Below are 24576 nucleotides of genomic sequence, written 5' to 3'. Positions count from 1 at the left end.
TCATTACCTTAGACAAGTTATTTAGTTTTCCTAAGCCTCAGCTTTCTCATCTGTACCATAAGGTATTTATACCTCAAGGATTTAGATGCTAAATATATCTTAATTTCCTACCCTCTTCAGTCTTCTTTTTCTCATGCAAATAACATCGTCATATGCAAGAGAAGAAATGGGGTAAATAGTCCTGGAGCAATAGAAAGCTGGAATTAGGATGTTGAATAAAGCAATCTTGAGCTAGTACCCCAGTCCTCTTTTGTATGAAACACGTGACCCTCATCTATAAAATGGACATAATGACGTCCCTCCTGCAGTGCTAACAAGGATTATGGGAGATTATAAGGATATCTATGACTCGCCTGGCACCCAGAGGTACTGATAAATGGTAGTGATCAGAATTAGAAGCTGCCTTTCCTCCCTTTTTGGCGCCCACCCTGTCCCCAAAGTAAACTCCAGTTCACTCCTCCCAAAGCACTACCTTGCCTTTCGCTCCGCATCTCCTCTCTTGAACACGTCTCCCCTAATGTACACACACTTGTCCTGCACCGAGGCTAGAGCAGCCAGGGAAACAAAGCTACAATTAGAAGAAAATAACTAAATAAACAATTTTGAGAACAATGTCTCAAAATTATATTTGTGTGCGTGCACAGGCGCGCGTGAAAGTGGGTATGTATGAGACAGGAGATTTTTGTTGAGACTGGGGTATCTCCAAACTCCAGGAAACTAAAAGGCGAGGCGGGGCGTAGAGGGGAAAGCGTGTTACATCGTCCGGCGGGGAAAGAAATCTCCCAAGTTGAAGCCTCAGAGTGTGATCACGAGTTCCAGCCTGCGGAGATCGTGTTGCCCAAACGCCAGGGCTCAGAACCAGGGAAAAGAAAGGAAGGATGAAATAAATAAAAATTTAAAAAAGGAAGAGAGTCGCGGGCCACCCGGAAAGCCCTTGCCGTAGCTTTTTTCACAGGTCCGTCCGATAAGCCCGCCTGGCTCGCGGGGGCGGCTGGCGTCCGGCCTGGCTCCCCGAGGGCAGGGACCCGCGCAGGCGCGTCCCCCCGGGGGCCCCGGCGTGCCCGGGACCCGGGGTTCACTCTTCGCGACGCGCCCGCTTCCTCCTCCGCCGCGCGGCCGCGGGAACGGCCCGGGGGCCGAGAGGCCGGCCTGAACGCCCGGGGTCCGGCACCGCGCGCCCCGCGCCCACCCAGCGCCCGTCGCCGGGGCCCGAGCGCGGCGGCCGGGACCTCGGGGACCCCGGGACGCCCCCGCCCGGGGCGCCCCGCCTGCCCCACGTGACTTCCTGGAAGCCGGGGCCCCGCCCCGCCTCTTGGTTTCGTTTCCTCGGCGGCCTCGGGGCCACTGCGCCGCCGCGTCCCCGCACGTCCCGTCGGGCGCCCACGACACACCATGGCGGAGCTGTGCCCGCTGGCCGAGGAGCTGTCGTGCTCCATCTGCCTGGAGCCCTTCAAGGGCCCGGTCACCACGCCGTGCGGCCACAACTTCTGCGGCGCGTGCCTGGACGAGACGTGGGCCGTCCAGGGCGCGCCGTACCTCTGCCCTCAATGCCGCACCGGCTTTGCCGCGCGGCCGCAGCTGCGCAAGAACACGGTGCTGTGCGCGGTGGTGGAGCAGTTCCTGCAGGCCGAGCAGGCCCGGCCCGCGCTGGCCGCCGACGACTGGACGCCGCCCACCCGTGCCGCCGCCCCCAGCGCGGCCGGCCAGGTGGCCTGCGACCACTGCCTGCAGGCCACCGCCGTCAAGACGTGCCTGGTGTGCATGGCCTCCTTCTGCCAGGAGCACCTGCGGCCGCACCTGGACAGCCCCGCCTTCCAGGACCACCCGCTGCAGCCGCCTGTCCGCGACCTGATGCGCCGCAAGTGCGCCCGGCACAACCGCCTGCGGGACTTCTTCTGCCCCCAGCACAGCGAGTGTATCTGCCACGTCTGCGTGGTGGACCACAAGACCTGCTCGCCTGCGCCCCTCAACGAGGCCAGCACCGACCTGGAGGTAGGGGGCGGCGGGCGGCGGCGCCGAGGGGCAGCCTGGGCCGGCTGGGTGGCGCGCAGGGCCCTGCTGTGGGCAGTGTGGCCGACCAGGCGGATTCCCGTGGGGGCGGTGGAGGGGCACCCTCAGGCCTTGCTGTGCCTGAGATGGGGGCAGGGGCACAGCTAGTGTCCTGGTAGAAAAGGCCGTGAGAACATACGGCCCTCGTATTCGCGGCTCACCCCACTCACCCATTTTACAGAGGGAACTAACTACTTAAGACACAGGTGACATGTTGTTTGCATTAAGCCTAGCAGTTATCTGGGGGTCCCCTTGTGGCTCAGATGGTAGAGAATCTGCCTGCCATGCTGGAGACTCAGCTTCTATCCCTGGGTCGGGAAGATCCCCTGGAGAAGGGAATGGCAACCCACTCCAGTGTTCTTGCCTGGAGAATTCCATGGACAAAGTAGCCTGGCGGGCCACAGTCCCTGACGTCTCAAAGAGTGGCACACGACTGAGTGACTACACTTTCACTTTAGCAGTGGTCTGACATGTTTAGTAGAGGGTTTTGAACATCAAATATGAGGGCTAGAGGTTACCTCTGTTCTCTTAAGTTCCCCTAGCTCCCAGGTGGTGGGTATAATGAGTTGTTTACAGCTGAGGAAATAGGAAATGGACATTCAGAGAAGTTCATTTCACTTGAGTTAACCCAAGTGGCCAAGTGGTCATTGGCCAGCTGGTCTGACACCATTGTTGCTGTTTCTTCTGGTGGATCAGCCTCAAAGCCAAGTCCTGGAATTCAGAGCACAGGACATTTCTGAGGTCATGTGAGATAAAGTCTTTGTGAGCCAGAGACTTCTGGTGACCAGGGAGGACCAACCATTATGAGGGGGAGGGTGGGCAGGGTCCCCGGAAGCCCTGGACAGGAGGCCCAGCCGCACGCTTGCTGTGCCCTTTCTCCTGCCTGAGCCACTTTAAATCACGGGGCTGGTCCTCATCAGCAATGTGAGGAGGGGGATCAGGGCCCTTCTTGGTCTGAGATGGTTTCAGTGGTTGCCTGGGGTTGGTCCTCATCAGCAATGTGAGAAGGGGGATCAGGTGGATTCCTCAGGGCCCTTCTTGGTCTGAGATGGTTTCAGTGGTTCGCGGACCCTGATGTCCCATCTGGAATGGAGGCAGAGGTTGAACAGGCGTAGTCCCACTCCCTTTCCTTGCTTCAGTCAAACTTCAGGGTCAGGCCTGGGTTCTTTTCTCTCTCCCAGGCTCTCAGGGAAAACCGGGGCTGTCCTTGTGCTGTCTAAGGAGATGTGAAGCCTGGGGACCTTTGCAGTGGCTCCACGGCTCGGGGGCAGGTGCTGCTCTGGCCTGGGCAGGACCCTCCCTGCCTCGTCTGCCTGTCCAGGCTGAGCTGGGTTCCTGCGGCCTGCTTCCCTGAGTCCCTCAGGCCTTGCCTGACGTTGACCTGGGAGGTACAACTGTCTCAGGCCCAGCCCTCTTGGGTCTCCACCTGTTATAGGAAAGAACCTGCCTGGCCTTCAGAGCCTGGAGGCCTGCTCTGCGTACATCAGCTGTGGTTCAGGGCAAGTCATTGCATTTCTCTTGAGGGTCAGCTTCTTCATCCCTAAAATGGAATTAATAGCATTCCCTCTGCACATCCAAGAGTGGCCAGGAGGCTCCACGGGGCTGAGCTGTTTGGGAAGTTCTTCTTAGGCAGGCCCCAGGGCCCAGCTGGTTGACTCGGACTCTGACCGGAGCTGAATGTTGAGACCTGGGTTTGAATTCTGGCTCTACTTCCTGGCTGGGAACCCATCAAAGGGCCCAATAATGATGCCTATCTGAGGAGGTGGTTGGGAGGATTAATGAGGTGATCCATAAATGGCGGGTTTTGTTTATTTGTTTTAAACACAGCTGTCAATCCGCCTTCAGTGTAGGAGACTCAGGTTCAATCCCGGGGTCGGGAAGATCCCCTGGAGAAGGGAATGGCTAGCCACTCCAGTATTCTGGCCTGGAGAATTCCAAGGACAGAGGAGCCTGGCAGACTACAGTCCATGGGGTTGCAAAGAATCGGACACGACTGAGCAACTAACACTTCACTTCTTAGCTTTTAGGCTGTGTATTTTTTTTTTTTTTTTCTTTTCAGTTGACAGAGATCAGAGTTGCTTTTTTAAAAAAAATAGTTATTTTAAGTTTTGGCTCTGACAGTCCTAGTTGCAGCACACAGCCTCTCTAGTTGTGGTTCACGGGATTAGTTGCTCCTTGGCATATGGGATCTTAGTTCCCTGAGCAGGGATTGAACCTGTGTCTCTTGCATTGGAAGGTGGATTCTTAGCCACTGGACCACCAGGGAATTCCCCATGCATGGCATTTTTATAGCTCGCTAGCAGCTCCTGCTAACATTTCTGTTACTCAGAAATTCCCCGAGGAGAGTTTGCCGCATGGAGGGTGTTAGACTGCCCAGATTTTCTTCTTCTCAAGACGTGTGGGCCTGAGGACTTGGGCGGCCTAGATCTGCTCAGAAGGCCTGCTAGCAGTTCTTATCCAGGAGGCAGAAGGCAGGGAGGGGCAGAAGGACCCGTTGTAGTCTGGTCTGGAGCCACAGCTTCCACTCGACCTCCAGGGCCTGGAGCTGAAATCTGTGCCCAGATTATCTGTATGCCATACACACTCGGCTTTTTAATCCTTTTAACAAGCCTTGCCTGCCCTCCATCTCTTGGCCTGCTGCGTCCTTTAACCCGGCGGCCCCCCACCTTTTTGGCAGGCAGCAGGAAATGGTTTCGTGAAAGACAGAGAGAGGTGGTTCAGGCAGTGTGGGGAGTGGCAGATGAAGCCTCGCTTGTTCGCCTACTGCTCACCTCCTGCTCTGCGGCCTGGTTCGTGGCAGGCCTTGGACCAGTACCGGCCTACAGCCCAGGGTTGGGAACTCCTGCTTTAACCCGTCTCCTTTCCCAGCCCTGCTGCTGGTCAGTACTGGCTGCAGAGCCAGCCCAGCTGGGTTTGATCACTGGGGTAAGGTGGACTCAGGACTCTGGTGCCTACTTGGAGGACCGAAGTCCCCAGCCTGTAAAGGGATGCTCAGAACTTTGAAATGTTCCCTGTCCTTGATTGGCTGCTCTCAAAGGCCTTGGGTGGCTTTCCTTTGGTCTATAGCCATGTGGGCCCCTGTGTACCAACAGGGACTGTTGCATGCCTTTGATCAATATGTGTAAAATCTTTCAAGATATGGTGAGGGACAGGGAGGCCTGATGTGTTGCAGTCCATGGGGTTGTAAAGAGTCAGACACGACTGGGAGACTGAACAGCTACAAGAATGACCACTGAGAGTGGGTCTTGGAAACAGTTGGCAGCCCCCAGGAGTCCTGAGGTCTCTTCCAGATCTGAGACCCGTGAGGCTGGATGTGCCCAGGGCTGGCCTTCTGCCTTTGGCCGCAGTTTATCTTGGCCGCTGCTAGAGGCTGGGTCAGAGGTTATTGTCACAGAAGTCACATCTGAAACACCATGAGTGACTCGGGCTTTCGAGGTTGAGTTGGTGTGGCCTTGGTTTGTGCTTCCAGCCTTTCCATGTGACTGTCACTGGTTATTCAAATCCAGGGTGAAGGTCAGTGACCTGGGAGAGCCAGAGGACAGGAAGGGAAGGCCAGAGTATTGTTGAGCCAGCTACTTAAGGGACGTGCATTTTTTTCCCCTAGAAATTTCCTGTGTGCTTAGTTTGGACATAAGTCTGTTATTGTAATACCAGCATCTTGTAACACTAGTTAATAGTGATGTGGCCTAGGTAAGCCCCTTAATTATTCTGCTTCAGCGACGTCATCTGTAAAGGGCGGATAATCCCCTACCTCCTAGTGTTGTTTTTAGCTTTACGAAGTTAATATGTGGAAAGTACTAGAACAGTGTCTGACTTGGAGTAAGTTCATGACCAACACCAGCTGCCGTTATTACGGTGGAGGTGGTGGTGATTTTCCTACCCATTTCTACACTGCAGCATTTTGCCTGAGTTGGGTGCAAGTCGGCTGGTGATTATGAAAATTTACGAAAATACTCCGGGGCTTCAGGTGGCATTAGCTGCCTTGGTGCATTGGAACGTGACCTGGGGCCTAGCGATTCTGAATCACCCTAGTTCAGTTTCAGGGACTGAGCTGGTTTGCCGCCGGTTCATCCTTATTCCAGGGTGTAGTCCTTGGAGGGCTCGGTCTGTGGGGCTTATCAGGTGAGCCGTGGACTTTGGTTTTTGTCTTCCTGCCTCTCTAAGGCGCACAGAGGCTCTCCCAGCTCTGTTCCCGAACTGGCAGATGGCCCTGGGAGAACCCCAGATGCCAGGCTTATCTCTTTGGGTTTCTTTCTCCTGGATCTTAACTGTGTGGTCCTCCCTTTCTTTGTTAGCCCCCCATTGGTTTTCAGTAGGTCCCTCCTCCCCCAGTATTTTGTCTGCTTGCTGGTTGTTTGTAGTGGGAGGCTTGGTGTGAACAACTCCATTTGCCACTTACTGAAGCGGCTGTCTCAGCTCATTCTGTCTGGGTGAGCTTGGCCCCCGTGCTTTCCTCTCTGCCTCAGTTTCATCATCTGTAAAATGGGTTCTAGTGAAGAAGCTCGTAATAATCCAAGCTGACGTTTACTAAGGACGTTTGTCCTTGCTAAGATCCAGGCACTAGGCTGAGGGCTGACACTGCTTCAGTTAATTGTCCTTCTAGCCCTGCAGGGTAGGAACAGCTATATCTGTTTCCTGACCAGAGAAACAGGTGAGAGACAGTTGGACAGCTGAGAACTGAGTCTGCTATGTCTCGCTCCAAGTCCTGTCCTTATAACTTCTCACTGTGCTGTCCCCCTGAAAGGATGGAGGCAGTAAATACGAGCATGTGTCAGAAAACTGCAAGCCGGCGAGACCTGGGTGGTGGAAACAGCTGTGGGTCCCTGGTGTTGGGCACTTCTGGGGGGCTGGGACAAGGTGTGTTCTTACCCAGTTCGTTTTCTCTGCAGAACAAGTTGAGGCAAAAACTGACTGTCATGTACGGCCAGATCAATGGGGCGTCAAGAGCGCTGGAGGACGTGAGAGCCAGGCAGCAGGAGGTGCAGGTGAGAGATGGGGCGCCCCGTCCCTCCGGGGAGGCGAGCACAGCTCTGGCATCCGAACAGCTCCTGTTGGGTCCACTCACAGAGTCAGAATTCAACAAAACATGCAAAAATCTACATGCCCAGAGAGATTCTTAATAGACTACGAGTCCAACCTGGGTGGGAGGAATCACTGAAAATTAAGGTTAAAACATAGCAACATAAAAAGTAATTACCGTTTAAATGGGAGAGAAACAGGAAGCAAAAGCTGCATCTATCTATTTAGTTAGTTTTTGGCTGCGCTGCATGCAGCATGGAGCAACTTTTGTTCCCCAGCCAGGGATTGAACCCATGTCCCCTGCATTTGAAGCAGAGTCTTAACCACGTGACCACCAGGAAAGTTCCTGCATCTATTTGTTTGTAAAAAGTGTATTTGTCTTCTAGGACTACTGTAACAGATTACCATACACTTGGGTTCCGAGAAATGTAGTCTCTCACAGTTCAGTTTTCTGGCTGTTTGCAGGCAGAGGCTTGGTTTGAACGACCGCATTTGCCACTTACTGAAGCCACTGTCTCAGCTCGTTCTATCTTTGTGAACTTGACCCCCGTGCTGTCCCCTCTGCCTCAGTTTTATCATCTGTAAAATGACCTCCAGGAGGCCAGTAGTCCAAATCCAAAGTGTCGACAGGGCCACACTCCTTCCGAAGGTTCCGAGGAAGAGTCTGTCCCCGCCTCTCCAGCTTCTGGTGGCTTCCGGCATTCCTTGACTTGTGCCTGCATCATTCCAGTCTCTGCCCCCATCTTCACATCGCCTCCTCCCTCTGTGTCTGCTCTTTGTCGCTAATAAGGACACTTGCTAGTGGATTTAGAATCACCTGGGTAAGCCAGGATCATCTTGGCTCCAGATTTCTACCTTAGTTACATCTGCATAGACTCCTTTTCTCAGTAAGATCACATTTCCAGGTTCTGGAACATGGATGTAACTTTTAGGGAGCCACCATTAAACCCGTTACAGAAAGTGTAGGAAAAAAGACTGGAAGGAAATATAGTCAGGGAGCAGTACAGCAAGTGTTGGAGTGGTAGAATTATAGAGGTTTTTTTCCCCTCCAGGTTTGTAATTTTTATAAGGTTACAGTGCTTTTATATTGAGAGAAGGTTTGATTTTTAAGCATCCTTTCTGGGTGGCAGCATCTGGTTTCATTGCCACCGCTGTGGTTAGATTAGATGAGATCTAGATTAGAATACTAGCCTGTGATGCTGTGGTCATGTTGGCAAATCTCTGAGCCTTAGTTTTTCCATCTACTTCCAGAACCTCTTTCTGAAGGTGAATTTGAGGCTTAAGTGAAAGAATGCAGATGAGAATACCTGTATTGATTGGCGGGCAGGCTAAGTTCTTGTAGCAGAGATACCCCTCTGAATCAGAGGCTTAAATAAGATAGCTGTGTGAGTTCCTCACTGTGACGGCTCAGGGCTGGACCTGAGTAACCCAGGCAGGCTATGGGATGGTCTGCGGCCTGTGACCCTTCAGGGTTCAGGACCTTGCCTTCTTCCTGCCCTTCCTCGTGTCTAGCTGCCACTGGGACACCATTAGATCTTTGCTGTAGCCTGTGAGAAGGAGCGACAAGGGGGGAGAGTGTTGTACTTGTCACTTTTGTTTGCGTTGCCTAGGCAGCGGTGTAGTCACGTGACCAGCTGCAGGGGATGCTGGGAGATGTAGTCTGTGGCTGGGCAGCCGTGTGCCCATCTGAACCCAGGGGTGTTTTCTTACTGACAGGGGAGAAGGAGGATGACTACTCGGGGACATTGATAGTCACATTGGAAGTGGCAGGGTCAGGTACTGGTTTAAGAAGTAAATTGAATTCTCAGGAATTCCTGGTGGTCCAATGATTAAGACTCTGAGCTTCCACTGTAGGAGGCTTGGGTTTAAATCCCTGGTAGGAAAACTAAGATCCTGAATGTCACATGGTGTGGCTCCCCCCACCAAAAAAAACTGAATTCCAGTCTCCCTGGCACTCTTGTGTGTGTTTCTCTTTGTCACGTTCGATTCTGAGCTGATGAGGTTACCAAACCTGTAAAAGGAAACGGCAGCTTCTAGAGCAGTGCCGTCCAGTAGAAATATAAAGCGAACCTTATATATAACTTTAATCTGAATAATGCAAGAGACTAGTTCTGTTAGTATATTTTGTTTAACTCAGTATATCCAAAGTGTTATTTTAATCAATATAAGGTATTAATGAGATGTTTCATACTCTTCTTATTTTACACTATCTCACATCTTAACTTGGACTGGCCATAGTTCAAGGGCACTTCAGCTGCATGTAGTCTAGCTCTAGGGGAAATTGTCTAGGGCAGCTTCATGCCCTTTAAAAAAATTACTCACGAACCGCTTTCTAGCTTAAGAAGTAAAATATTGCCAAGGAGAATATAGGCCTGGCTTCGTCTTTCCCTTTTTGTATCCCTCGTCCTCTCGTCCACAAGTCGCAGAGAGTCCATGGGGTCGCAGAGAGTTGGGCGTGACGGAAGTGACTGAGCGCGCACACGTGCGCCATTCTATTCGTTTCTAAGTCTTGTGTCCGGTGCCTCTTACTGTGTGTCTTCTATAAGTTGTTTTTCCCTTATCATAGGTTAATATTCCATCCCAGGGAATAATTTTCAGTCTTCTGCTGACTGACGTTCAGCTTGTTTCCTTGATTTTGCTATTCAGCAGTGCTGCTTAGAGCATTCTCGGGTGTCTCAGAAGCAGAGTCTTTTTCTTGAGTACCTTCTTTGGACTCGATTGCTGGGTCCTAAGGTGCTGGTGGTGATGGTGGGGTTCAGTTGCTCAGTCATGTCCAGCTCTTTACGACTCCATGGACTGCAGCACGCCAGGTCTCCCTGTCCTTCACTATCTCCCGGAGTCTGCTCAGACTCATGTCTGCTGAGTTGATGATGCCATCCAAGCATCTGTCGTCCCCTTCTCCTCCTGCCCTCAACTTCCCCAGCATCAGGGTCTTTTCAAATGAGTCAGCTCTTTGCATCAGGAGGCCAAAGTATTTGAGCTTCAGCAACAGTCCCTCCAATGAATATTTAGGGTTGATTTCCTCTAGGATTTAGGTCATAAGGTATGAAATTCACTGATCTTGTCAGATTGCTCTCCAAAGTGGTTGCACCCGTCTGAATTCCCGTGAAGTCCAGGTGAGAGCTTGTGGTGCTCCGTGTGTCAGGCCCAGCCCTTTTGCCCGTCTGATGGATGCCCTCTTGTCCTGGCCTCTCAGGACGCTGCACATAGGAAGCTGGACCAGCTGAGACAGGAATACCTGGAGATGAAGGCTCTCATTGATGCCTCCGAGGCCAGCACCACAAGGAAGATAAAGGAAGAGGAGAAGAGGGTCACCAGCAAGTTCGACAACATTTACCAGATCATCCTCAAGAAGAGGAGTGAGATCCAGACCCTGAAGGAGGAGGTTGAACTGGCCCTGACTAAGGGGGACGAGTTTGAGTTTCTGGAGGTGGGTCATGATGAGCACGTTGTTGAATCCTCTTTCTGCCTTGCCTTACAGTGTGGAGTGGGACTCTCAAGGGGTTGGGGCGGTAAGGGGTTTTGGGACGCATCCCCGAGACACACAGGCTGTATTAGTTTTCTACATTTTGTGACCACTTACCGCAAACTGCGTGGCTTAGAAGAAAAGCTGTCCGTTACCTCACACTCTGTGTGGCTGAGGCTGTGGTCTCACTAGGCTGTATGTTCCTTTTGGAGCTCAGGGTTGTCTTCTAAGCTGACATGCTTTTTTTTTTTTCTTCCACTGTGTAATTTTTCTTTATTAAAAGAGATTTGTTTCTCTGAAATGATAGATCTACTGTTTGAATTCATAGCTGGGATGAGATTCAATCAACACAGTCAGCAGTTTGTATCCGTTCAGCCTCTTTTCCACTTTTATTCTTCTGGATTGCCCCAGAGTTCTTCTTCCTGTTATTCACATCTGTCAGAATCTTCGTGACAACGTTACTAATTCCTTTTAGGCTTAAGCTCTCTTCAGCCAGTGTCTGGTCAAATCACTTGGAATAAGCAAGGTCATTGTGGATATCCAGTCCTAATTGAGCTCCATCTTTGTGTACGGCTTAAACTCTTCATTCAGAGGGCTTCATACTCCCAGAAATCTACCAACTTCAGGGAAGTTTTAGCTCAAGACCCATTTTTCAGTATTTTCTGCTCTTTGATGTCTCTCCTTTGCCTGTCTGACAAACACAGACAGAATACCTGTGTCCCTTGGACATCTCCCCCAAGACATGCATTTCTCTCCCCCTTAGAAAAGAGCCTAATTCTCCTTTGTTGGGTTCCAGTGTGTTTGGTACCTGTGAGTTCTAATAACTCATAAATAGGAAGTCTGTCCTGTTGAAGAAAGGAGCATATTCTGCCGTTGCTGTTTCTAGTCGCTAAGTTGTGTCTGACTCTGGCAATCCCGCGGACAGTAGCCCGCCAGGCCCTTCCCTCCATGGGATTTCCCAGAGAAGCATGCTGGACGGGGTTGCCGCTTCCTTCTGGGGAAGCTCACATGCTTGTTGGCAGAGTTTAGTCCCTCACGGTGCAGGCTTGAGGGCCCTGTGTCCTTGAGGTTCCTAGAGGCTGCCACGATTCCTCAGCATGTGGTCCTCTTTCGACTGGGCAGCTGGTTTCCTCAGAACCAGCAGAGAATTTCTCCTTCCGGGAAGGCCCACTTTCTGTTTTAAGGGCTTTTACTTGATTCGGTGAGGCCCACCCAGAAGAATCATCTTTCTGAAGAACTCAAAATCAACAGATTTGGGATCTTACTTACATCCGCAGTACTCATTCAGTGTTTCCATGTAATGTAGCCTACTCACAGGAGTGATACCCTTTCATACTCACTGTCCTGCCCTTAATCTGGGGGCGAGGATGTGTAACGTGTGCGCCCAGGGCAGTCAGGAGGCTCGGGGTCCATCTTGGGATGCTGCCTGCATTAGGCCTCCACCTTCTTCCTCCCATCCCGCCTCTGCATGGTCCCCGGAAGTTTCTTTCTACAGCATGGACACCCTTTCTGACTTTGTGTTCCTCAGCGTGGCCCATAGGGCCCTCGGTGACCTGCCTGCCTTTGCCAGCAGTCTTATCTCTTGCGAGCCACCCCCAGCCCATGCCTGGGGCTCTGACCACAGGTCAGAGCACAGGGTGCTCCTCAGAGGCCCTGAGTGTGGGCAGGGAACTCTGAGACTGGCCTCTGCCTCGTAAACCCTGTCATTTGTCCAGGGCAGCCCCAGTTCCCCCATCTTCCTGGGATCCCATTGTTTTCCCACTGCTGGTGATCCAGAGCGTGTGCCCTGCCTCTGCTCTCTCCCTTGATGACCTCAGTCTAGACTTGCTTGTTTCCTTGTCTGTTTTGAAGGCTGTCTGCGCCTTTCAAGAGGGGCCCTTCACCCCCCCAGTGTGTCTGCTGTACAGCAGAGTGCCAGGTACTCAACGGGTGTCTCTGGGAGCCCAGGTGACTGGGTGGCATGCTGCTTTGACACCTCAAAGGCCCAGATTCCACGTTCACGCCCTGGGGAGGCACAGGAGTGCCCAGGAACCTTCTCTCCTGTGTGCAGGGTCTTCTAGCCACGCCTGGGCAGGATGGCATTTTCTTCTCACATGCTCACTCCTGTTTGTTGATCCAGTTGCCTCGAGCTCTCCCAGAAGGATTCTGAGTCCACGTCTGGGCCTCTTGATACCATATGATCTGATTTGGTCTCCAAGCTTGGGAGACCTTCCGTAAGATTCTTCTCCTTCACTGGATGTGTGGCTGAATCCTGCAGCCGTCGGGGCCTTCCTGTTCTGTTTTCAGAACGTGCATTCAGAGCTGGTCTTTGAGGGGCAATGGTGGTGGAAAGAGCATTATCCATGGGTTAGGAGGCCTGGGTCCCAGTTGTGTCCTTGGTACTAATCGGCAGAGGTCCTGGCAGGACACCTGTCATTTCTTGACTGCAGTTTTTCCCTTTGTAAGGTGAGGGCTCTTCCACCTCCAGATGGCTCTGTCTTAAAGGGGCACTTCAACCCCCAGCCACTTTTGAGAGGCTGATTAGACTGAGTGCCCACGGGCACGGGGAAGCTCATTCCGGGGTTCGTGAGGCCTGAGTCCGGGCCCTAGCTTCATCAGACCTGCCTGAACTAACCCCCTGGCTCATTGCAGAAAGCGACAAAGCTGCAGGGAATCACCACGAAGCCAGTCTTTGTCCCCAAGGTGGAGCTGAACCACGAGCTGATTAAGGAAATCTATCAGGGCACCTCCGACCTGAAGAATGAGCTGAAGCGGTGCCTCAGACAGCCCCAGGACAAGAAGCCTGAGGAGCTCACCATCCCAGGTAACTGTCGGCAGCGTCTCAGGCTTTCCACTGGGGTTCTAGAAACGGGATGGGTCCCCTCTGCGGTTCGGGAAGGGAAGTCCTGCTCTGGAGCACTGGGGCTTGAGCTTCAGATGTTAAAAGACCACTGCCCTCATCTAGGAGGCGGTGGGCAGTCTTCACCTCATCCTGAGACTGTAGCCATCCTTCCTAAAGTGTCTTTTGTGGCCAGGTGTTATGAAGGGCCTTTCTGGATAGGCTTTTATTTGGTCTGAATCTGAGGCTGGCTCAGATGGGCTGAGTGGATTCTGGGTTGTCAGTGTTGTTTGGTAAGGAAGCAGCTAGTTTGGAGGTCAGAGAAACATGAAATTCTTTCTTGATATCCCCTTCCTTGGGGCCTCCCAGGTGGCTCAGTGGTAGAGAATCCACCTGCCAAGCAGGAGACGTGGGTTTGATCCCCGGGTTGGGAAGATCCCCTGAGAAGGAAATGGCAACGCTTCAGTACTCTTGCCTGGAGAATCCGATGGACAGAGGAGCCCGGCAGGCTACAGTCCATGGGGTTGCAAAAGAGTTGGACACGACTTAGCAACTAAACAACCGCCACCCCATGCCCTTCTGCTTATATCCAGCCCCTTGTCAGATTTCTTCTTAAATATCTCCGGACTCAGCTCGTTCCACTGCAGCCACCACATGCCTGCTCTCGGTTGAATCACCTGCGGCAACTTCCTAACGAGCTCCTCTGCAGCTGCTCCTGTCGCAGCTGGAGAGAGCACCTCAGGATGACAGTCTGCTCTCCTGGCACCCTCTCCCCTGCCTCCTCTTTGGAGAATTTCGTTTGTTTAGATTGCAGACCACACTCTTGAGTCTGGCTGTTAAGCCCCTGCCTGATCAGGCCCTGTCCACCTCTCCAGCCCTGAAGCGGCCCCCTCCCCCCAGTACATCCCTGTACGCTCAGTTCTTCAAATATGTTAACGTCCCTGCCCCGGGGTCTTTGTATATCCCCCCTCCTTGCTGCCTAGAGGGCTCAGACTCCACCAGGTGACTCCTGTCTCCCTTGGAGATCAGTTAAAACGTTAACATTTCTCAGCAGACCTTCCCTGTTGCCACTCCGGCTCCTCAGACAAGGTCCCAGGTCCTTATCCTTCCTTGGGGTCCTTTTTGTACCTGTCGTTTAAAAAAAAATTATATATTTACGTAGCTGCTTGGGTCTTAGTTGCATCGTGCGGACTCCTGCATTGAGGCGCACGGACCCTCTAGTTGTGGCTTGCAGGCCCTGGAGTGCCCAGGCTCACAGGCTTAGTTCCCCAACCAGGGCTTGAACCCTCGTCCCCTGCCTTGCAGGGTGGATGCTTAACCACTGGGCCACCTGGGAAGTTCCTTCACACCTGTCGTTTTACTCCTCCTTGCCATCGCCCTCTGTCTCCCCTGCCAGCTTGTGATCCATGAGAGCAGGGGCTGGGTCTGTTTTTCTTCCAGAACTGTCCCCAGTGCCTGGCACAGAGCCCAGCACACGCTGGGTGTTTGGTCTGTAATCCAGGGAGCAGGCCTGAGTCCCAGCCTGGCTGGCCGAATGGCCCTGCTGAAGAGCCTCTGCAACCGGTGTGCCGCGGCCGTGGCCAAGGGGAAGCTAATTTGGTGCATTAGCCCCGTGTGTTTGTTTTCCTGCTACACCTGTGCTCGCTGGCCTGGGGACAGAGTGGTGAGAGACTCCCGGGGGAAAGGAACCTCCTGGGCACAGCAGGCGCCTTGGTCTCGCCCCCTGGGTGAGGAATCTTCCCCACGGTTCAGGAGAGCAAGCACAGCTTGCAGACAGGTCAGCGGTTGTGGAGCGGAGTGCGGGCAAAGACTCCACCCCAGTTACATTTTAAGGCAGAGAAGAGAGGGAACACACCAAATTTGTGTTTCTGTTGCCTCGTTTCTAGTGCTTGTAAGTGATCAGAGGGGAAGGCTGGTGGGAGTCACCTTTGTAAGCTCCCTGCAGCTCACTGCCCTTCCACCGTGAGGCTGGCTCCTTGGCTGGGTGTGGAAGAGCCGCCTAAACTAACCTCTCCTTCTTTGGCCCAGGGGACGCTGGAGGATCCTGCGCACCACACACACCGAAGAAGCCTGTGAAGAAGGTCGTGAGTAAGTAGTCGCACCTCCATCCCCGTGGGCGGCGGCAGCCGTGGGCATCAGCGCTCAGGCTGAGGCACCAGAGGGTGTCACGACTCCTCCCGGGGGGCCCAGCCCACCCCGGGTTCTGGGTGGCCTGGAAGCGTCTGGGGGCAAGTACCAACCGACCCTGATGCGGGGAGGTTGCAGGGTTCCTGGGAGGACCTGCTGGATATTCCCACTGCTTGGGATGGCAACGTGACCAAAGCTGGTTCGTCTTGAGAAATACTTAATGTGATGCCAAGTTCTGGCCTGGGGGGCAGCACCCCGAGCAGAGGCTGTCTCTTTTCAGTCCTGGGTGTGACGTGAGTCAGCCCTCACAGAGCCTCTCAGCCTTTTCTCCATTATTACCCTCCGCTTTTACCCCTCAAGCCCTTTTAGACAGAATTTTCCTAGTCACCCCATACATGAAGTTTAATACCCCACATATGGTGTGTCTTTTACATATGGTGCTTTGATCCATAAAAAGAAGATTTTTCCTTCCTTACCTCTCCCTGAGTCCCTAAAGATCAACTTTTGTCCTCCACTTTGGGGGTAATTGGCTGATGACTCAGATGGCACCTAATCTGCCTGCCATGCAGGAGACCTAGGTTCGACTCCTGGGTTGGGGAGATCCCCTGGAAAAGGGCATGGTAACCCACTCCAGTATTCTTGCTTGGAGAATTCCACGGACAGAGGAGCCTGGGGGGCTACAGTCCGTGGGGTCTCAAAGAGTCGGACATGACTGAGTGACCGTCATTTTCACTTTCACTTGGGGATGTTGGAACCCTTGTTGAGATGGGGGCTGGGTGCAGAATGGTCCTCAGGTTCCTCATCTATCAAATGCAGACCATAACGGCGTTGACCTCACGGGACTGTTGTGTGAGGTTTATGTGGGACACTGATGGCGAAAGCTCTTTAAAGGCCAGGCGTATGTCCCTGATGCTGAAGCGGAGACTCCAGCACTCTGGCCGCATGGAGTGAAAAGACCCTGATGCTGGGGAAGATTGAGGGCAGGAGGAGAAGGGGGCAGCAGAGGATGAGATGGTTAGAAAGCATCACCGACTCAATGGACATGAATCTGAGCAAACCCCGAGAGACAGTGAAGGACAGAGGAGCCTGGTGTGCTGCAGCCCGTGGGGTCGCAGAGTGGGACAGAACTGAGCGACGGGACGACAGCAATAAATGTCATCAAACTGTTGACTGAAAGAGTCGGTGAGGACGGAGGAGGGCTGCTCGCCGCCATGGGGTGGTGAGGGGCTGAGAGAACCCTGGGCTAGTTTTTGTTGTTGTTTGCTTGTCATTAGTATTTAGTGCTTGTCTTTGGCAGACAAGTGTGTGCTTTTGGAGTGGAGTGTAGTCCGGGGCTGGCATGCCTGGGGCAGGGGAGGAGGGGGCCGTCAGGGGAGCCTGACACGTGCAGAGCACCCGATGTGAAGACGAGGTGACGCGCACTGCCAACCTGTGTCCTTCTCAAGGCTCGGGCCCAGAGAGCCTCCCTCCCACTGCTCCCCCTCCACAAGCCCGCTCTGCATGCGTGAGCCGAGGATGCTGGCATCAGGCTGGCTCGTGGGTGGACTCGTCACAGTGTGGGTGAGGCTCCCGTGGTCACTGGGAGGGAGCCCTGTGCCCACAGCCGAGGTCACAGCCTGGAGTCCTCCCAAGATGCTGGTCCAGTGGGAGTTGGGGGGAGACGCAGGTGGGGAGATGGGGAGAGTGAAAATGACCCCTGAGACAGGGCTCTGAGTGAGAGGAAGGGGCGGCCAGGGGCCAGGTGGGGCCATGGGCGGGTCCGGTGGGGCTGGTCTGGAATGTGCAAGGTCCTCAGGCCGGCGGGGATGAGATCCAGGACTCCCCTTTTCATTTCAGTCGTGGTGGTGAAGAGTGGACCCGAAATCTTCCGGCCCTCCAGACTTGAGCACACATCAGAGTCCAGTGGCTAGTAACCCAGATTGTTAGTTTCAGCTGGTCTGAGGGGTCTGGGAATTTGCAGGCCTTACAGCTGCCCAGGTGATGCTGACACTGCTGGCTTGGTGTGTGTGCTTTGAGGATAGTTGTTTTAGCTAAACTCAGTCCCCATAGATATACACTGCAGATACTTTATAAAGACTATAGTAATATCTGGCAAGCACTTTTTTTTTTTTTTGGCTGGTTTTCTATGTGGGTTTTTTTTGTGTGTTTGTTTTTGCATTTTTTCTTTTGTGGAGATATGATTTACCTACAGTAAAATGTCCAGATCTTAAAAGTAAAGTTAGATTAACAAACACATACATCTGTGTTGCTGCTGCTGCTAAGTCGCTTCAGTCGTGTCCAACTCTGTGTGACCCCACAGACGGTAGCCCACCAGGCTCCCCTGTCCCTGGGATTCGCCAGGCAAGAACACTGGAGTGGGTTGCCATTTCCTTCTCTAGTTCATGAAAGCAAAAAGTGAAAGTGAAGTTGCTCAGTCGTGTCTGACTCTTAGCGACCCCATGGACTGTAGCCCACCAAGCTCCTCCATCCATGGGACTTTCCAGGCAAGAGTACTGGAGTGGGGTGCCATTGCCTTCTCCGATACATCTGTGTTCCCATTACGCAAATCGGGATAAAGATTTCCATTTCACCAGGAAATCCATTCATGCTCCTTATTAGCCCCTCCCCACCAAAACCATGATTGGACTGTAGATTAATTTGCCTGTTGACCCCCTTACATTTTTCAACTTAAAACATACTAGCTCTGTTTGTATGGGTCACCTTCACATAGCGATTATTATTATGGTGTTTGAAAGTATGGTTGTTTCTGCTTTGAAACATCTTAATTCTGAAAATTTTGTTTTTCAGAAGAAGAGAAGAAGCCCAGGAAACCTGGTAAGTTATGCATTTCTGCATCTTTTAGTTCCTTGAGTGCCCGAGTGCAGAACTAAATGCCAGCAAGGAAAGCTGAGCTGTGGGCTGGTGTGTGTTGGGGGAGGGTCTGAGATGGGCGTGGGCTCCATGACTTTGACTTGTGCTGGCTGCTGGGTCTGGGCTTGGGGGTGAGGATAAGTGGACGTGCACGAGACCAGTATGATGCATGTTGCCCTGTCTGGACTCTCTTGTGTCACCCTGGCGGTCCAGGTGTGTGTGTGTGGAGGCAGCTCTTGAGAAATAGTGTGGGAGGGATTCCAGGCCATCAGGTCACTCTGTTGTTTCCCCAACTCATACCTCTCTTCCCTTATCCCAGGCTCTGCCTTACTCAACAAGCCTGTCACCTTTGGATCCTCGGAACACTTAGTGAATCCCAAACTAACTGTCCAGGAGGGTGAGTTCTGGTGGGCCGTGGACAGTGGAATGCCTGCTCTGAATTTGTTTAGCAAATGGTTTTCTGTTCCTCCTCCAGGTGCAGCCAAAGCCCCTACCGTGCCGCCGACCTCAGCGTCTCTCAACGCCAAGGTGCTGGAGAACTTCCTAACCAAGTCCAGGCCGGAGCTCCTGGAGTGTGAGTAGCTGCTGCCTTGGTTGTCCTTGCCTCTGTCTGGCGTGGTCAGCCTGTCCCCTGGAGGGTGTCCTTACTGCTCCTCTGTGGTTCCAGCCTGGAAGTGGTGGCAGTTCCTTCCTCCAGGCCAGGCCTCGGGCCACCCATAGCTTTAACCCACGGAGCACTCTCCGCTAATGCTTTCTTGCAGAAATCTCTCTCTGCAAAGTACGCTCTGGCCCTCCTGGTGCTGTGGGCGTGGTTCTGGCTCCGTGGGCGTGGCTCACCCTTGCTGGTGCTGTGGGCGTGGTTCTGGCTCAGTGGGCGTGGCTCACCCTTGCTGGTGCTGTGGGCGTGGTTCTGGCTCAGTGGGCGTGGCTCACCCTTGCTGGTGCTGTGGGCGTGGTCCTGGCTCAGTGGGCGTGGTTCACCCGTTGCTGGAACATTGGTACTTGGTTATCAGGGCCGGCCTCCCTGGAGCTTCCTGGCTGGGAAAGGCCTCCCCTGCCCCCAGCCCTCATGACTGATGCCAGCTGCTGGGGGGGTGCTGAGTCACATGTCTGTGGAGCCCCCTGCACTCTGCGGTACAGCTGTTTAAGCAGGGGAAAGAAGTTCTAGGGACTTAGGGTATTCAGAGGACATTTTCCCAGGCCATTCATTTTGCCCTGGGGGAGGCCCAGGGCCAGGTGCAAAGTATCTTTCCCTGAGCCAGGGGGTGGCAGAGAGCCCTGGTCTCTAGCTTCCCAAATTCTCAAGCTCAGGATTTTCCGTGTCTGCCCTGCTGTCTATCCTTGGTCCAGGGTCCTCCGTGAGTGGAAGGGCAGGGAGGGCTGTGTCCTAGGGAGGAGGTGGAGGCCAGGCTTGTGTCCTGATCAAGGATTTTATTCAGGTCATTGCTGTGCTTGGCAGACCTCAGTTGACTGCCCGCTGCCCCCAGTTAAAGTCGAGACCCTTTGGCTCGCCACTCGTGGCTTCAGAGGTCCCTCTTCTCTTGCTGCAGCCTCTGTGTTCTCAGCTGCCCAGCCTTCCGTGTTCCCAGCACATGTCTGTCATCCTCGTGACTCCATGCTTGCCTTCACTGTCTCCTCTGTCCAGCGTAGCCTTTCTCCCTCCTCTGCTCTCCTGTTTAATTCTTCTCATCTCCCTTTTGCTTGGCTCAGATTCCAGTCCACCCATGAAGTAAGTGTTCCTCTGTGCTCTCCCCTCCCTTGTCTCGTTACCCCCATGGCTGTGTCTCTCCAGCAGAGTGCCTGCCCTTTAGTGGCGCATGGAGTCTTCACTGTTGTCATTACTGATGCGCTTGCCTTACTTCTGGGAGTGGGAACTCCACGAGGCCAGGCACCACATCTGGTTCATGGTTGTGCGTCCTGTATAGAGCCTGGCATAAGCCAGGGGCTCAGTAAATGGTTCTGGGTGGAGGAATAGACAGACAGATGGGTGACTAATAGACACACAGATGGCTTGATTGGTGGTTAGAGACATGGACAAATGTCTGACGAGCTGGACAGAACGAATGGATGGGAAGGGTGGTTGAATGGATGGGTGGAACAAATGAATAAATACTACCAGCTAGGGAAAGGATGAAACGTGAGAGTGCTTGGAGCTCCTCGTGATTGACTCCTTGATGCTTCCTTAGATGTGGTTAAAGTTGTCCTGGACTACAACACCGCCCACAGCAAGGTGGCCCTGTCCGAGAACTACACCGTCGCGTCCGTGGCTGACGCGTCCCTGAACTACCGGCCGCATCCCCAGAGGTTCACATACTGCTCGCAGGTGCTGGGGCTGCACTGCTACAAGAAAGGGATTCACTACTGGGAGGTGGAGCTGCAGAAGAACAACTTCTGCGGGGTGGGTATCTGCTACGGCAGCATGGAGCGGCAGGGCCCCGAAAGCCGGCTTGGCCGCAACAACGCGTCCTGGTGTGTGGAGTGGTTCAACACCAAGATCTCCGCCTGGCACAACAATGTGGAGAAAACCCTGCCCTCCACCAAGGCCACGCGGGTCGGGGTGCTTCTCAACTGCGATCACGGCTTCGTCCTCTTCTTCGCTGCGGCTGACAAGGTCCACTTGTTGTACAAGTACAAGGTGGACTTCACTGAGGCCGTGTACCCCGCCTTCTGGCTCTTCTCCACGGGTGCCACACTCTCCATCTGCTCCTCCAAGTAGGCCGGCCACGGATGCTCGGCCGGACCACCCGCGCACTTCTCCAGGTCCCCCCCCAGGAGGGTGCTGCAGGTGGGACCCCCAGGAAGTTGCCCTAGGTCCCCCAGGGCCAAAGGGATGGGAGGGGACCTGCGGAGGGCGGGAGGCTGGGCAGATGGGGTGAGAGGTCAGGGTTGGCCGGGGATGGGTGGGGTGTTTACCTTGTGGGTGAGGAAGGCTCCCACTTCCTGGTGCCTCTCTGGCCGGATGCACCCCTCTCGGTTCTGGTAGATCTCCAGGCGGCTGAGCGGGTCTCCGGGGAGTCAAAGTCACAAGCGTCTCTTTCCTGCTGGACATAATCTGTAGCCACTGTGGGTTATTCCTCAGGCCTCTGGTGCCTGCTTCTTTCTTCTCCGAAGTAGCCTTCAAATCTTGGAGTTCTGATGACTCTTTGTAGAGCTATTTGGGTCTGTAGATTAAAAAAAAAAAAAAAAGCCAAAGTTAGTGAATTTCATTCTCCTCCACTGCCTCCACGTGGGAGTTGGGATGAATGCTCAGACTTCAGATTATTTTCTGTGCTCGAGGGAAGCGACCCACAGCAGGTCTCCACCCAGACCGGAGTTTCCCAAAGAAGTATGTCCTTTTCCCCCTCTGTCGTCCCTTCCTGTCCTGCACCTCATCACCCCATCCACGGTTTTAAAATGTTGAGTCCACACTTTCGGTCTAAGGTTTCAAACCATAATCTGAATCAGCCTGTGTTGAATTTGTGATTCCGGGTCAGCATGACCCAGTCCCCATGTGGCCAGAAGCCCCACCCACTCCCGTGTATTATGAAAGGCGTTTCCGCAGATGCCTTTGGCTTTGACTGCGGCCCCAGAACCTTCTGGTTGCACAGGCTGTGGAGCAGCGGTCCCCCTACGCAAGAGGGCATTAGCAGGCGGCAGTTTTGCTCTCATCAGAGCGTCTTGCCTACTGACTGGCTCTCCTCAGTGCTAGCCTCCTTCCTCCAGGACTGTGAGACTCTGCCCTAGCTGGTGGAGACCCCACCGTGGCCAGCAGAGCTGATCGGTTAGCTGAGCCTGCTGCCACGCGGACAGGCCCGGTGCGGCTGCCTCCAGGACCACCCTAGTCACCTGCTGGGGTGCTTACCTGTGGCCAGAAGGGCCTGCTAGCAGATCCACGGGAAGCAGCAACATTCCTGTTCAACCCAGCGCTGGTCCTCTTGTGAGTCAGAGAGGCCCGAACCCTTTCTACTCTCTTCCTCATTTGAGCCAAATGCAGATGTAGGAATTGACCAGGAGAAGGGTCAGAAAGACAAACCAGGGAGGAAACCAGCTGCCAGGCTCAAGTACAAGGGGCTATTTTTCCCGCAGTGTTTCTGTGCAGTGGAAATAGCCTCAGTCCACTGAGGGCTGGAGGGAGTGGATGGCTGGAATTTTCCGAGCTCCTTACATCCTGACATTGTCAGTATGTAAGTTTTCATCCCCAAAGTGGGAGAAATGTAACAGCTTGTGAAGAAATGAGTCCTGCTCTGGACTTTCCCAGCAGGGGAGCTGAAGTCAGGCTCCTTACTCCTTATGGTCTGAAAAGGACCATACCACTGGAGACACGCACCTCAGGCCTTCCATATAGATGTTTGATATTATGTCAGCTCATCTCTGGTCTTGGCAGGATCCCCAGGGCATTCTAGTTAGGCCCAGAGCACTTGATGTTCCCGACGGAAGTGTTGATGTGTGTCACCTTCCAACACGAACTATTACTTCCTTGGGAGAGAATTCATCTTTGTAGGGAAGATTCCCTGCAACAGCTGAACTGTGGGTGTTTGAAGATTTTCTTCCTTTGCTACTAGGAAGAAAAGTTCTTTGGTGATTCTTCTCTGCTTTTGGAGATGGTTCAAAGCACCTTCATTGATCTCCTGAAACAAAAGCCTTGTTCAGAGCCAGTTCATGCTTGGGGAACAGCTGGGTTGAGGAGGGTGCCCAAGATTAAACCACAGGTCCTGCTTGGGCTCTCCTCTAGAAATGAGGGCAGCTGGGGGGGCGCTTCCCTGATAGTGCATCGTCCAGCTCAGGACAGAGGAGCCTGAGCCCCTCTTGTGATGAAAGGCAAGCAGGTAACCCAAGCTGAGGCTTATGCGGGTGCCTTGGAGACGTGAATTGAGGAGCACGCCCTCGCTGTCTCAAACCATACTGTGTCCAGTGGTGAGACTTCATGTCCCCTCTTGCCTTGCAAGGCTGGTACCCAGTGCTCAAGTCCTAGACTTGGGGGAACTTTGCATTCATTTGACTTCCTGTTTTGCAGAGTAAGTCAGATGGGCAGGTGTTGGATGGATCCACTCACTGCTCCTACCATCCTGTCTTGGAGGAGGTACCTTGTAGATGCCCCTTGGTACCCTGGGGGAGGGTCAGAACTTCCCAGATAAACATACAAATGTTCTCCCAACCTAGGTAGCAGGGACTGTCTCCACCACTCTGACATGATAAATCAAAGATCGGGGTCAAGTTTTTGTTGTTCAAAGACTGGTTGATTGGTTTGCCTGTTTTAATTATTTTGATATGGGTCTGTGATCTATAAAATAATACCGATACATTATTTCTTACCTTATTCTGTCCGACCCTGCATTGATTTTAATTAGGAGTATTTAAGCCTGTGTTCTTCAGCTTGTATTTTTATGCGTTGATTCTTGAGGACATTATCAGTGTTGTAGACACCATTCTTTGGAAAGGCATGAGAAATACCAGGACCAAGGCTGGCTTACGTGCCTTAGAAGCTTTGAATGCAATAAAGCGGTGTTGGGTGTTCTTGCACACATTACAGTGTGTGTAGAAAGTGTTCCTTAACTGTCATGCAGGAGTCAGCAAATGGGGTGCCCAAGGGCCTCTGGGTACCCCCCACTCAGCTGCCTGCTAGGTTTCAGCAGAGCTGGAGCCTAGTTGAGGCTGCGTGGGTGGGGCAGCCCCTCAGGAAGCTCGCCACGAATTCTCAGCCAAATGTCCTTCTGGGCTTTGCTTCAGGATGATCAGAGGATGAGGGTAGGGAGGCAGGGGAGGGCTATGAGTGAGTAATCAAGGAAACAGTGGTGGAAAGATGAGTGTTTACTGTATTATTTCTTCTGCTGTTGTCTCTGTTTGAAAATCCCTATAATAAAAACTTAAAAACAATGAAACAAAACTAGCCAGCAGGGGGCCCGGATTTTATCTTTGTTTGAAGAGGGGACGGAGTTGTGGGAGGTGTGGATTTGAGGTTGTTGTATAATAACTTGACTGGCTGTTGTCTCTTGTTCCTGGTGGGGAGATTCTAAATCCTTGGAATTGCCCTCGGCAATAGGAATGTCCTTGTTATTCACCAGCCCCTTGGATCACATCTGAGGTTATGCTAAGAGGTGAGATGATCCAGGATCGGGGCTGGTCATCAGAGAGACCAGCCATGAGATTATAAATAAAATAACGTGTACATAGCAAAGGAAACCATAAAGAAAACAAAACAAAGACACCTATGGAATGGGAGAAAATATTTGCAAATGATGTAACAGATAAGGGCTTAATTTCCAAAACA

The 24576-nt window shown here is 53.0% G+C and overlaps 1 protein-coding gene across 1 annotated transcript; it reads left to right on the top strand.

The window, feature by feature from the left end:
* Positions 1-1312: 1312 nt before the first annotated feature.
* On the top strand, positions 1313-24195 carry TRIM25 (tripartite motif containing 25). Its single transcript, XM_061390030.1, has 9 exons — positions 1313-1992; positions 6939-7034; positions 10265-10498; positions 13166-13337; positions 15381-15440; positions 18267-18293; positions 18649-18726; positions 18805-18903; positions 20516-24195. The coding sequence occupies exons 1-9, from the start codon at positions 1393-1395 to the stop codon at positions 21043-21045; spliced, it is 1896 nt and encodes a 631-aa protein (XP_061246014.1). The 5' UTR covers positions 1313-1392; the 3' UTR covers positions 21046-24195.
* Positions 24196-24576: the final 381 nt, after the last annotated feature.

Source organism: Bos javanicus, chromosome 19, assembly GCF_032452875.1.
Source record: "Bos javanicus breed banteng chromosome 19, ARS-OSU_banteng_1.0, whole genome shotgun sequence".
NCBI classification, from domain to species: Eukaryota; Metazoa; Chordata; class Mammalia; order Artiodactyla; family Bovidae; genus Bos; species Bos javanicus.
The sequence above is the reverse complement of the archived record's forward strand: the minus strand, read 5'-3'. Positions and strand labels throughout refer to the sequence as shown.

Bases quoted from the DNA above. Each gene is read 5' to 3' on its own strand.
- TRIM25 (XM_061390030.1), top strand. From the start codon at position 1,393: ATGGCGGAGCTGTGCCCGCTGGCCGAGGAGCTGTCGTGCTCCATCTGC. The intron at 10,499-13,165 runs GTGGGTCATGAT...GGCTCATTGCAG, and splicing joins ACGAGTTTGAGTTTCTGGAG to AAAGCGACAAAGCTGCAGGG. The intron at 18,904-20,515 runs GTGAGTAGCTGC...ATGCTTCCTTAG, and splicing joins CAGGCCGGAGCTCCTGGAGT to ATGTGGTTAAAGTTGTCCTG.